The sequence below is a fragment of the Onychomys torridus genome, chromosome 21, assembly GCF_903995425.1.
Source record: "Onychomys torridus chromosome 21, mOncTor1.1, whole genome shotgun sequence".
Classification (NCBI taxonomy): Eukaryota; Metazoa; Chordata; class Mammalia; order Rodentia; family Cricetidae; genus Onychomys; species Onychomys torridus.
In genome coordinates, this window is record NC_050463.1 from 738,842 (window position 1) to 749,864 (window position 11,023).

Sequence of the window (11,023 nt, forward strand, 5' to 3'; positions counted from 1 at the left end):
GCAGCAACTCGAAGTGTCTCTCCCCCAGCCTTCCACTTCCCAGAATTCTCTTCTCTCTTGCCCCGCCTATACTTCCTACCTGGCCACTGGCCAAATAGCATGTTATTTATACAGAGCGATATCCACAGCACCCTGTCTCAAAAAAAAAAAAAAAAAAAAAGAGAGAAGGAAAAAGTTTCTGTTTGTCCTGTTGAAGTCATTGAAAGTTTAGGTTTCTATTTGTAATTAAGATCCTGTTTGTCCTGTGCAGGTTGAGGGTTCTGTTTGCAGTCAAAGGGTAAGTTCCTGTTTGTCCTATGCAGGTTGAGGGTTCTGTTTGCAGTCAAAGGGTAAGTTCCTGTTTGTCCTGTGCAGGTTGAGGGTTCTGTTTGCAGTCAAAGGGTAAGTTCCTGTTTGTCCTGTGCAGGTTGAGGGTTCTGTTTGCAGCCAGAGGGTAAGTTCCTGTTTGTCCTGTGCAGGTTGAGGGTTCTGTTTGCAGCCAAAGGGTAAGTTCCTGTTTGTCCTGTGCAGGTTGAGGGTTCTGTTTGCAGTCAAAGGGTAAGTTCCTGTTTGTCCTGTGCAGTTGAGGGTTCTGTTTGCAGTCAGAGGGTAAGTTCCTGTTTGTCCTGTGCAGGTTGAGGGTTCTGTTTGCAGTCAGAGGGTAAGTTCCTGTTTGTCCTGTGCAGGTTGAGGGTTCTGTTTGCAGTCAGAGGGTAAGTTCCTGTTTGTCCTGTGCAGGTTGAGGGTTCTGTTTGCAGCCAAAGGGTAAGTTCCTGTTTGTCCTGTGCAGGTTGAGGGTTCTGTTTGCAGTCAGAGGGTAAGTTCCTGTTTGTCCTGTGCAGGTTGAGGGTTCTGTTTGCAGTCAGAGGGTAAGTTCCTGTTTGTCCTGTGTCAGGTCCTTGCAAGTTAAGGTTTCTACTTGTAATTAAGAGTGAGTTCCTGTTTCTTAGGTCTGACAGAAACTATTGCAACCCTTTCCATGATTCCTTCCCTCTCATTGTATCTTCCTAACAGTGTGTAACTGCCAACCCTCTCCCCTCTGTGAACTCCTTATCTCTCCTACAAGGACCCCAAAAGACCAGCAGGGGCTGCTCTCTCAAGTCCCAACAGGGTGAGGCAGCCAGCTGGCCAGTCCCAGTGAGCCCCAAATACAGTTTGCTTTAATTGGACAACTGTGGGCTTGGCCTTTCCTCCTCTTGATTCTCTGGGTTAACAGTTGGGGCAGCAACACAGTAGTAACTCCTCAGCCTCCTCACAGGCCTCGGGTGTTGAGTTTCCTCTGCCGGGTGTGGGTAATGGTAGGTGCTCTGCACCAGGAGCCCGGCAACCTCACTGCAAACTCTGCACTCCCTCATCAGACAATGCAGCCCCATGCCATCTTGTCCTGCCCCACAGACATCTGGCAATGGGTGGGGGGCGGGGGGTGAGAGTCCTACCAAAATATCATCAAAACCCATTGCCTGGGCCAGCAAGATGGGTCAAGGCATTTGCACCCAAGTCTGACAACCTGAGTTTGATCCCAGGGACGCACATGGTAGAAGGAGAGGGCTGACTCCCATGGGTTGTCCTACACACACACACACACACACACACACACACACACACACACACACAAGTATACAAACAATCACACACGTATACACACACACTCAATAAATACATAAATATTTTTAAAAATCTGTTTTTGAGACAGAGTCTCATTATGTACCCCAGGCTAGCCTAGAACTTGTTGTGTAGACCAGCCTGGCCTCAAACTCATAGAGATCCACCTGCCTCTGCCTCTGCCTCTGCCTCCCAAGGAAAATAATGATAATTGTTAGGTTTCAAACCCAGGACAAAGGCTAAGGTGTCCATTAACACATCAAAGCAGACCTGGCCTCCAGGTTCTCCCAGCGTCCCTCAGTTCCTACCTGTTGTTACAGGACCCTTCTGGCTGGCATACCCAGTCCCTCCCCTAAATTCTCCAGCCCAGGGGCTGGGCTGTGCTTCCTTATATAACCCAACCACTTTGGTGACCCTGCCCTCTCTGGCCTCCTCTCTCCCCTCTCCCCTCCCCTCCCTCACTTCTCACATGGTTCAGGGTCACGCCCACTCTGGACTCTCCCAGATGTTCCGGCCTCAGTAAACTTTCTCCTCCACCATACATAGATGCTTGCATGTTCTTCCTTTATATTTCTCTTTTCATGCATCTGGCACCCAAACCCAGGAAACCTAACAATAATAGTATAATAATAATAATAATAATTTAATTTTTGTTTTGTTTTGTTTTGTTTTTTGTTTTTCTAGACAGGGTTTCTCTGTGTAGCTTTGCACCTTTCCTGGAACTCACTTGGTAGACCAGGGCAAAGTGCATAAATCCCAGGCTTGTCCCTGTTCAGGACGCAACCCTTCACATACATCTCCCTTTTCTGTGCCCTCCCCCTCCAGGAAGCCCCCAGTCTCACCCTCCATGGTAGCACAGCCACGTCCTGGCTGGAGCACTGGACTGAGCAGGAGCTCAGGCACACAGGGACCACTGTACTGTCCCACTGAGGCTAGGCTCTTGTGAGCTGCCAGCTGGCCACTTGGCTGCCTGGACCTCCCCTCTGCGGGGCAGCAGGTCCCCAGGGTAAGTGGGAAATGAGTGAAAACAAGGACATGACCAGCCGCCGTGTGGTCGAGGCGGTGGTTTTTATTGTAGACATGAGGGAGAGTTCAGTCACAGGCATCGGGAAGAGGCCAGAGAGAGAAAGTATCGGATTGAGCATGGCCAGCAGAATAGAGGAGAGGTGGGGAAGACAGGGAAGCAAGAGAGGGGACAGGGTGCCAGAGCGAGGACCAAGAGGATCAAGAGAAGAACCAAGAGAGCAGAGGCCAAAACAGCAGGTTTTTATAGGAATCGGAAGCTGAGGGACGGCAACCCTTGGGCTACAGAGGTTTAGGGCGGGGGTGGGGTAGGGTGGAGAGGTGGGGGTGAGAAGGGAGGAGCCACAGGGAAGCCTGTGGACCAGCATGGGCTTTGGTACGCTAATAGGAAGCGCAGCCATTCTTCCTGGGTTCCTTTGGGACCTGATGGAGAGCAGGAGAGGGGAAAAAAATGCATCACCTGCCCTTGGGGAATACAACATATCTGCCCAAATTGAGAGATGGTTTGGGATGTCATCTGGAACACTATCCCAGGGACAGGAGTCATCATAGGGTCCTACCTTCTACTAGTGACTCAGGAGCCAGATTTGAGTACCAACTAAAGAATGCTGAGCACCTTCTATATACAAAGAAGGCATTGAGTGGGTGTTTGCTGTGTGCAGCCTGCATGCATTGAGCGCTTACTGTATGTGGCTAACATACTGAGTGCAGAGAAGGCATTGAGTGTTTGCTGTGTGCAGCCTGCATGCATTGAGCGCTTACTGTATGTGGCTAACATACTGAGTGCAGAGAAGGCATTGAGTGTTTGCTGTGTGCAGCCTGCAAGCATTGAGTGTTCACAGCACGCAGCAAGTTGTATTATGTGGCCGGCAGTCCACATGTCTTAACCTCATTCCCTTCTCAGGTTGAGAAAAATCTGAAGCTTGGAAAGGGACAAACACATCCCTGCTGCCTTCTTGTTATACCCTAGATCAAAGCTCTCTTAGTGTGGTATGGCTTGGCATGGCATGGCATGTGGGTTCTGGGGCAAGGGAGTCTAATCAGATCAAGACTGAGGCCTAAAGCCCTCCCCATGTCAACCAAGACCCCCCAGTAGCCTTCACAGGCCCCTCCCAGGAGTCAGGCCCACCCCAGCCCTCCCTCCCAATGGGAGAGGCTGATTCCCACCCGGGCCCTCCAGAGAGCAGCACCAGTACCATGTGTGCCAGTCTCTGCCCTCCTACACCACCATCACGGCAGGATGCAGGGTGCTGGAGAGGGAACGGAGTCACAGAAAAGGGGCCACCTGCCCGGATGCAAAGCAAGGCTGCGCGGGAGCAGCCCTGAACCTGAACCTTCTGCGGGCCTAAGGGCAGTAGCTTATACCAACCATTGTGAAGTGAGTCAGCAGGTGGCCAGCTCACAGACCACACCCTGGAAACACCCAAGTGTTCATTACTTTGCAGCCTTTGCTCTGGTCAGCTCCAGCAGCTTGAAACCCAAAGTCAGTAGAGCTGGCGAAGGCCCCTCCTACCTAGAGCAGGAAGGGTCCAGGGGGAGGTGGGGGGGAGTTACGGGGGGGGCGGCAGGGGGGGGGGGGGGACCACCATCTAGAGAGCCACTGCCTCAGACAACCTGCAATTACCACCTAATAAGATTGTGTTAATTACCACTGCAGAGTATGAGGACTGAGCAGTGAGCCCAAGGTTACTCCAGACCACACACACACACACACCACACATACCACACACACCACACATACCACACACACACACACCACACACATACCACACACACACCACACATACCACACACACCACACATAACACACACACCACACACACACACACACACCACACATACACACACTACACACACCACACATACACACACTTCACATACACACATACCACACATACCACACACACCACACACACCACACATACCACACACACACACCACACATACCACACACACACACCACACATACACACACCATACATACACACACACCACACATACCACACACACACCACACATAACACACACACCACACATAACACACACACACACCACACATAACACACACACCACACACACACACCACACATAACACACACACACCACACACACCACACATACCATACACACACCATACATACCACACACACCACACATACCACACACACCACACATACACACACACACTACACACCACACATACCACACACACACACCATTACATACCACACACACCACACATACCACACACACCACAATAAACACACACCACACACACCACACACACACTACACACCACACATACCACACACACCACACATACCACACACACATACACACACCACACATACTACACATACACACAGACCACACACACACCACACATACCACACACACACACCACACATACCACACACACACACACACACACACACACACACACACCACATACCACACACACACACACCACACACACACACACACACACACACACACCCCACACACACACTGGCTTTCCAAGCTAACCATGTGCTCTGCTGGAACCCCACACAGTCAAGTGGAAAACAGAGGCTTGAGCTGGGGCATGGAGATGAAGGGAGGCCCCTCAAGTAGCCACAGCACCCCATTCCAGTGAGTGGGCTTGGGGGCAGGTGGGGCTCAAGAGATCCTGGAAAAGCTGGGAGTAGGGCCAGCGAGGGCATACAGGGCATCAGTGAGACAGTGCCTGGGGCCTTCCTCGTCCCTTCCACAAATCCCCGGCAGGACACTCACGCCCTCTTCATTTCCTCCCAGCTCTGAAGTGTCCACAGCCCAGGCTTCTGGAGCTGTATCCATTGTCTGCTTCTTCCTGGAACTCCCCAGGACAGGGACCTCACCCCTCAGTCATGAGGCTTACTGCTCCAGTGTTCAGGCTGGAACACAGAAAAGACTTAGCACCTTTCCAAACTGGAAGGGTGCCCAGCCATGGACTTTAGGCACAGTTGGACCCAGATAGCCAACATGGACGAAACCCTCACCCTCAGTTCTGCTTCCCCTATGCTGGTCCCCTCTGAAGAAGGTACATCAGCTGTGAGTGGAATCCTCTAAGAGGCTTCTGCCTCGGAGGACCTGGCTGTCCACTGCATCTTCAAGGCAGGACGGCTCAGATGGAAGCCACGTTGGCAGGGGTGTGTGCTGACACTCACATCTGCCTTTACCATTGCCACAGACCATACGGGGCCTGAGGACCACAAAGCAAAGAGAAATTCTCCTGTCGACAGGCAACGCTGGACACTGTCCACGCTCCCTCGTGTGTCTTCCCGGGCAGCATGAGGCAGAGTGGGGCACCAGGCTCAAAGGAGCTCTCAGCTTCAGGCAGAGATGGGGATGGGGATGCCGGACCTGTGCTTTGGCCTGGGGACGCCACTGCCAGACACAGACACAGGGTGAGACATGAAAATAAGAGCACACACACGTTACATATAGACACAGGTAAACACACACAGACACACAAGTGCAAAAACCGACCCGGGGTATCAGGGTGACACACAGAACATTTGCTTCTGAGAGATGACATAGCTCTGCAATGGCACACAGGTGGCCCAAGAGAACACAGTCCCAGCAACACATCCCAGGACCTTGGCCTCCGCGGTGCTGCTCATCTGCCCAGTGGCAGCAGAGGCTGCTGGCAACTCCAAGGCAGGAGGAGGATCCCGGAAGTCCTCTTGATGTGTCCTGGGCAGTGAGCTAAACTGGCTAGTCCTGGGCAGAGAGGGACACGCAATACTGTCCTGGGCAGAGAAGGACATGGGGTTCTGTCCTGGGTCAGAGGGACACTGGGTACTGTCCTGAGCAGAGAGGAACATGGGGTCTTGTCCTGAGCAGAGAGGGACACAGGGGTCCTGGGCTGAGAGGGACACAGGATCCTTTCCTGGGGCCAGGACATGAGAGGTCACAGGGCCTTGGGTGGACACCGGGAGCTGTGGCCTGTCCTGGAAGTCCAGGGCTCTGAGCCTTCAGTCAGTGGACGCCCAGCCTGGGTTCGACTTGCTTCTCTCCTGTAGCCGAGAACCCACCAGCCCAGCCCTCCCCAAGTGGTCACGGACTTCCCATATTCCTTCCTCCAATGTTGTAACTCACGCCCAGGTTGGCAGAAGGCCACAGGCCACAGTATGGCAGCTCTAACCCTTAGCATGGGTCCCTCCCATCCACAGGACAGAGGTTAGGAACCCATGATGACCAGAGTGGCCAGCAAGGTGATGAGGGTCAGTGTGACGATGAGAGGCAGTGGGACCTTCTCTCTCCAGTCTGCTGCCCATCTGAGGCATCCCCACCCAGCACCCTGGGTGTCCTGTACATGTGTGCATGAGGAATGGTGACTTCCAGGGACCAGACATGGCCACGCAGTGACTCACTGCAGAGAAAACCCTGTTCCAGCTGAGAGGCCCCAAAGGGTTCCCTGTAGAAAGTGTCTACTGCAGGGGCAGCAGCCTCCGGACCTGCCTCAGAGTCTCACTGGGCCAGACAGGGGCAGGCCGGTTCCTGGTTTAGGCAACTGACAGTACAGGAAGAGTCCTCTAGTCGGCAGGACCTAGGACGGAAATGGAGGCAGCTCTCTGGGGACTGTACAGCCTGACTAGGCTCCACTCCCAACTGGACCAGACAGCTGGACTCTCAGCAGAATCCATGGGTCTCCAGCACCTCAACAGATATCAGCAACGTCCTTTCTGCTGTGTTGATGTGGATGCAGGTGGAGGCAGAGCCCAGCATTCGGATCCGCGAGTCCCCTATCACACAGGCTGGGTCTCCCCCCACTTCTGTCCAGTCCCAAGCAACAGAGAGTAGGAGTATGAGAAAGGTCTTCCCCACCCGAGGCTCCCCACCCTGCCCGCCATCCACAGTGAAACTCCTGTTATTAAACACAAAGCAAGCAGACCTGCACCCCCGCACTCCCCAAACACCTTTACTGCACTAAAAACAGCATTATAAACAAACACATTTGGGGGAGGCGTCTTAAAGATTCACACACAGTCCACTGCAAACACAGTATAGAAAACGGGAGGATAGAGGATGGAAACAAAACAGCAGGCGATCTGTGGGTACCTCCGTCTATCCCGACTGACCAGCCCAGGTCCTGGGTACTGCCCAGTTACAGAGACAGTGGGGACCAGGCATAGGGAGGGGTCAACGCCACGGTGCTACTAGGCTGCGCCTCCAGGGCCCCTAAGGAATCAGCTCCCATGCCCTTCTCTAGAGGGACTTGGGCTTTTAGAGTTTGAAGATAGCAAAAGAGCAAGGATACAGGACCCTCCCTGGTCCATCAGTGCCCAACAGGCAATCCATTCTGTTCTGAGCCATAGAGTTTGTACAAACCACAGTAGCCATTCAGGGAGCCAAGTATCCCACCCCAGGAGGGTTTCCTATGCAGGGAAACCACTCACAGCCCAGCCCCATCCCTCCCACCCACCGCCACAGCCTATTTACACTCTGGAGCAAAGGGCATCCTGGGAAGTCTGCAGCCTGCAGAATGCGGAGGGTGTCAGGCTTGAGGCAGAAGCTCTGGGTTACAGGTAGCTCTGATTGGTCAGCAGGAGGGAGAAGCCTGTGCCAAAGAGCCAACAGCCAGGAGACACTGCCTCCCTCAGTTCCTAGTGCGCCTTAGCCTTCCAGTCTCCCCAGCTCCAGCCAGAAGGCCAAGCCCTCCTGTGGCTCTGGATGGAACCTCAGCCCCAGAACCTGAGAGGCTGGGTCGATCTGAAGCCAGCCTGGCCAAGGAGGAGGACCTCCCACAGACTGGGGCATGTCACAGAGAGGTTCTCAGAGCGTCTGAGCAGAGAGTATAGCAACCAGACTGTGAGGGAAATCACTCCCGTGAAGCGAAGGGGAAAAAAAAAAAGGCCAGCCCCTCAGGGAACTCAGCTGCCTTAGGTGCCCGGGATCCTGGGACCACTAAGAACCTCACAGCTCCAGATGGGAGGGTCAGGCAGTTATCACGGGGTGGAAGGGATGGGGTGCCGGCCAGCAGAGCAGTGCTTGGCGCCTGCAGCCCATCTTCTCCCAGGAAAAGAGCAATCCGCGACGAGAGACCCAGGGAAACACAGGGCCACAGGCCCCGCCCACCCCTCCCCCCAGCTGAGCTCAGTGCCAAGGGGGAGGAGCCAGTGACCTCACAGAAAGGGCAGCAGTGAGGTCAGTGGCAGTTCCTCCTCCCCCAGGAGTGTGTCCCGCTTGAGGCTGCTGCCCTTGTTGACCACCTTGATTCTGAGGGCCAGCTTGCGCACACTGGCCGGTCCCAGGCCGTCAAAGAAGAAGTCCTCATTGAAGATGGGGTGGCGGCTGTTTTTGATGATGGTGCTCCGCTGCTTCTGCAGCTTCCCCGGCACCAGGCACAGCCCCACGCAGCAGTTGATGCTCCGGGCATCACAAGGCCGGTCATACAGACCCTCAGCCGCCAGCAGGCGCACACGCAGGCGGGCCTGAGCCGCCTCGTACTCGGCCAGCAGCCTCACGCTGCCCCTGGTGCCCATCCGCACTGTGTGCTCTCCACGTGGTGCCTGGCCAGACTCAGGGCCCGGTTCCGGGGTAGCCCTGCGGGTCAAGCGGCGACGGACCCCTGGGCTAGTATCTGGTGTGCTGTCATCGGCAGACAGGGAGCCATGGCGGCCCACCGAGTGTTTCAGCTGGCTCACCTTGGCTTGGCTGTCCTGGGCGAAGCCCTTGAGCAGCGACACAGAGCGAGAGAGCAAAGGGGACCCGAACGGGGAGGACTCAGCAGAGGACCCCGTGTCACTTTCCCCACCACTGAAGTAGCGGCTAGGGCTCATCAGGGCCCCCCCCAGCCTCCCGGGACCCCCCGTCACCCCCATTGGCCTTGGCACCTGCTCGCCGGCGCCCAGCGCCAGGGGAGCCCACCTGGGCGAGGGCCCCGTGCTCACTGTGGAAAAGGGACTCCTTGCGTCTGGTGTGGGGGCTCTCAGCCAGTGTGGCAAAGCCATAGGATGTCTGAGCCTTGGGCACAGAGGGCAAGGACATGGCACCCTGTGCCTGGGGGTCGGCGTTGGTGGCCTCCTCTGCGGTCCAGTCCTCGGCACTCTCTATCTGGATCACGTGGCGCGTGGCTGCCTTCAGCAGGCTCCTGCTCTCGGAGGCCAGCTTGACAGGCAGCCGGGGGCTGCGAGGGGCTCGGCGGGGCCCAGGTGAGGCCAGGTTCTGCTCTGACGTGGATGGGCCCAGGTCTGCCTGCCCCTCGGCCTCTGTGGGGCCTGAGGGCAGCTTGGGGGGGATGAAGAAGTCGGGGATCTTGTCCGGCGTCAGCACGTTGCTATACAGAGGGCCCTTGGAGGCCTTGTCCCCAGCCTCACCACCCACCCCTCGGCTGGCTCCGTTGTCCCCAGACCCTCGAAGCCGTTCCAAGAACCACATGTTGGTTTTTCTCATGAGGGCCTGTAACAGGCAAAGACCAGGGAGTCTGAGAAAAGAAAGAGGGGTCAGGGGTGACAGCTGAGCTCAAAGGTCACCCGTCAGCGCTGTCAGAGGGTGGGTGGGACCTAGGTGCATGGGTCACCTGTTAGGGTTTCCAAAAGGTTGGCATTGGTGCCCAGGGGTCAACTGGTTATCAGAACTGTTAGAGGCTAGCATTTTACACGGGTAGGGGGTCATCTGCCAGGGCCCCATGGGGTTGACACCTGGGTCAGGGGTCACCACCTGTCAGGGTCGAGGCCAGCGTAACGCAGGGTCACGCTGAGCGCTCGAGGAGCCCTGAGTAGTGTCAGCCTCGCTCCCACGCCAGCTGGACCCAGCCTGTATCCCGCGCACCTACCCACCCACCTGAAAAGCTCGGGGTCTCCCCGAGGACCCACAGGCCTGAGCTGTCCCGGCCCCGCCCCCAGCAGCCACCCACCTGTGGCTTCGCTCAGCTGCTGCGCCTTGCGTTGGGGGAGGAGGCGGCGGCCCTGGGCCCCCGCGCGGCGAGCTGACCGCGCCCCCGGCTTTCCGCGAGCGGGGTCTGGGCACCCCGGAGCGCGCCGGACTCCCCTGCCGCGGGCTGCACCACTCCGGAGCGCGGGGCTCGGCTGCGGGCCCGGCGCAGCTGCGAGCGAGGCGGCAGCGCAGTGGCCAGCTCTGCGCTCGGCGCGGGAAACCGCCCACCAAGCCGTATTCCTCCGAATGCGGCCGCGCGCCCGCGTCCCCGCAATCCGGGAGGGGCGGGGCCTCCCGGAACTAGCGGGGGGGTGGGGTGGGATGGGGGTGAGGACATCAGGGGCGGGGTTCCTCATATAAATAGGGCGGGGTCTGCATGTGGGACCAGGCCTAGGAAATGGTCCCTTATTAGGGCTGGGGTCGGGGTTGGATGGTGGGCGGGGCTCCTGGGTAAAAATTGGGTGGAGTCTGAAGAAGGGGCGGAGCTGGCAGGAGTGGCAGGACTTTGTTGGTCGGGGCC

The 11,023-nt window shown here is 56.3% G+C and overlaps 1 protein-coding gene across 1 annotated transcript; it reads right to left on the reverse strand.

The window, feature by feature from the left end:
* Positions 1-7,530: 7,530 nt before the first annotated feature.
* C2cd4c (C2 calcium dependent domain containing 4C) lies at positions 7,531-10,754 on the reverse strand. The gene is given in 3 exon segments (XM_036170843.1): positions 7,531-9,422; positions 9,424-10,051; positions 10,484-10,754. Coding segments are annotated over 2 exon segments (1,269 nt in total). The 5' UTR covers positions 10,021-10,051; positions 10,484-10,754; the 3' UTR covers positions 7,531-8,750.
* Between the last annotated feature and the right edge of the window lie 269 nt (positions 10,755-11,023).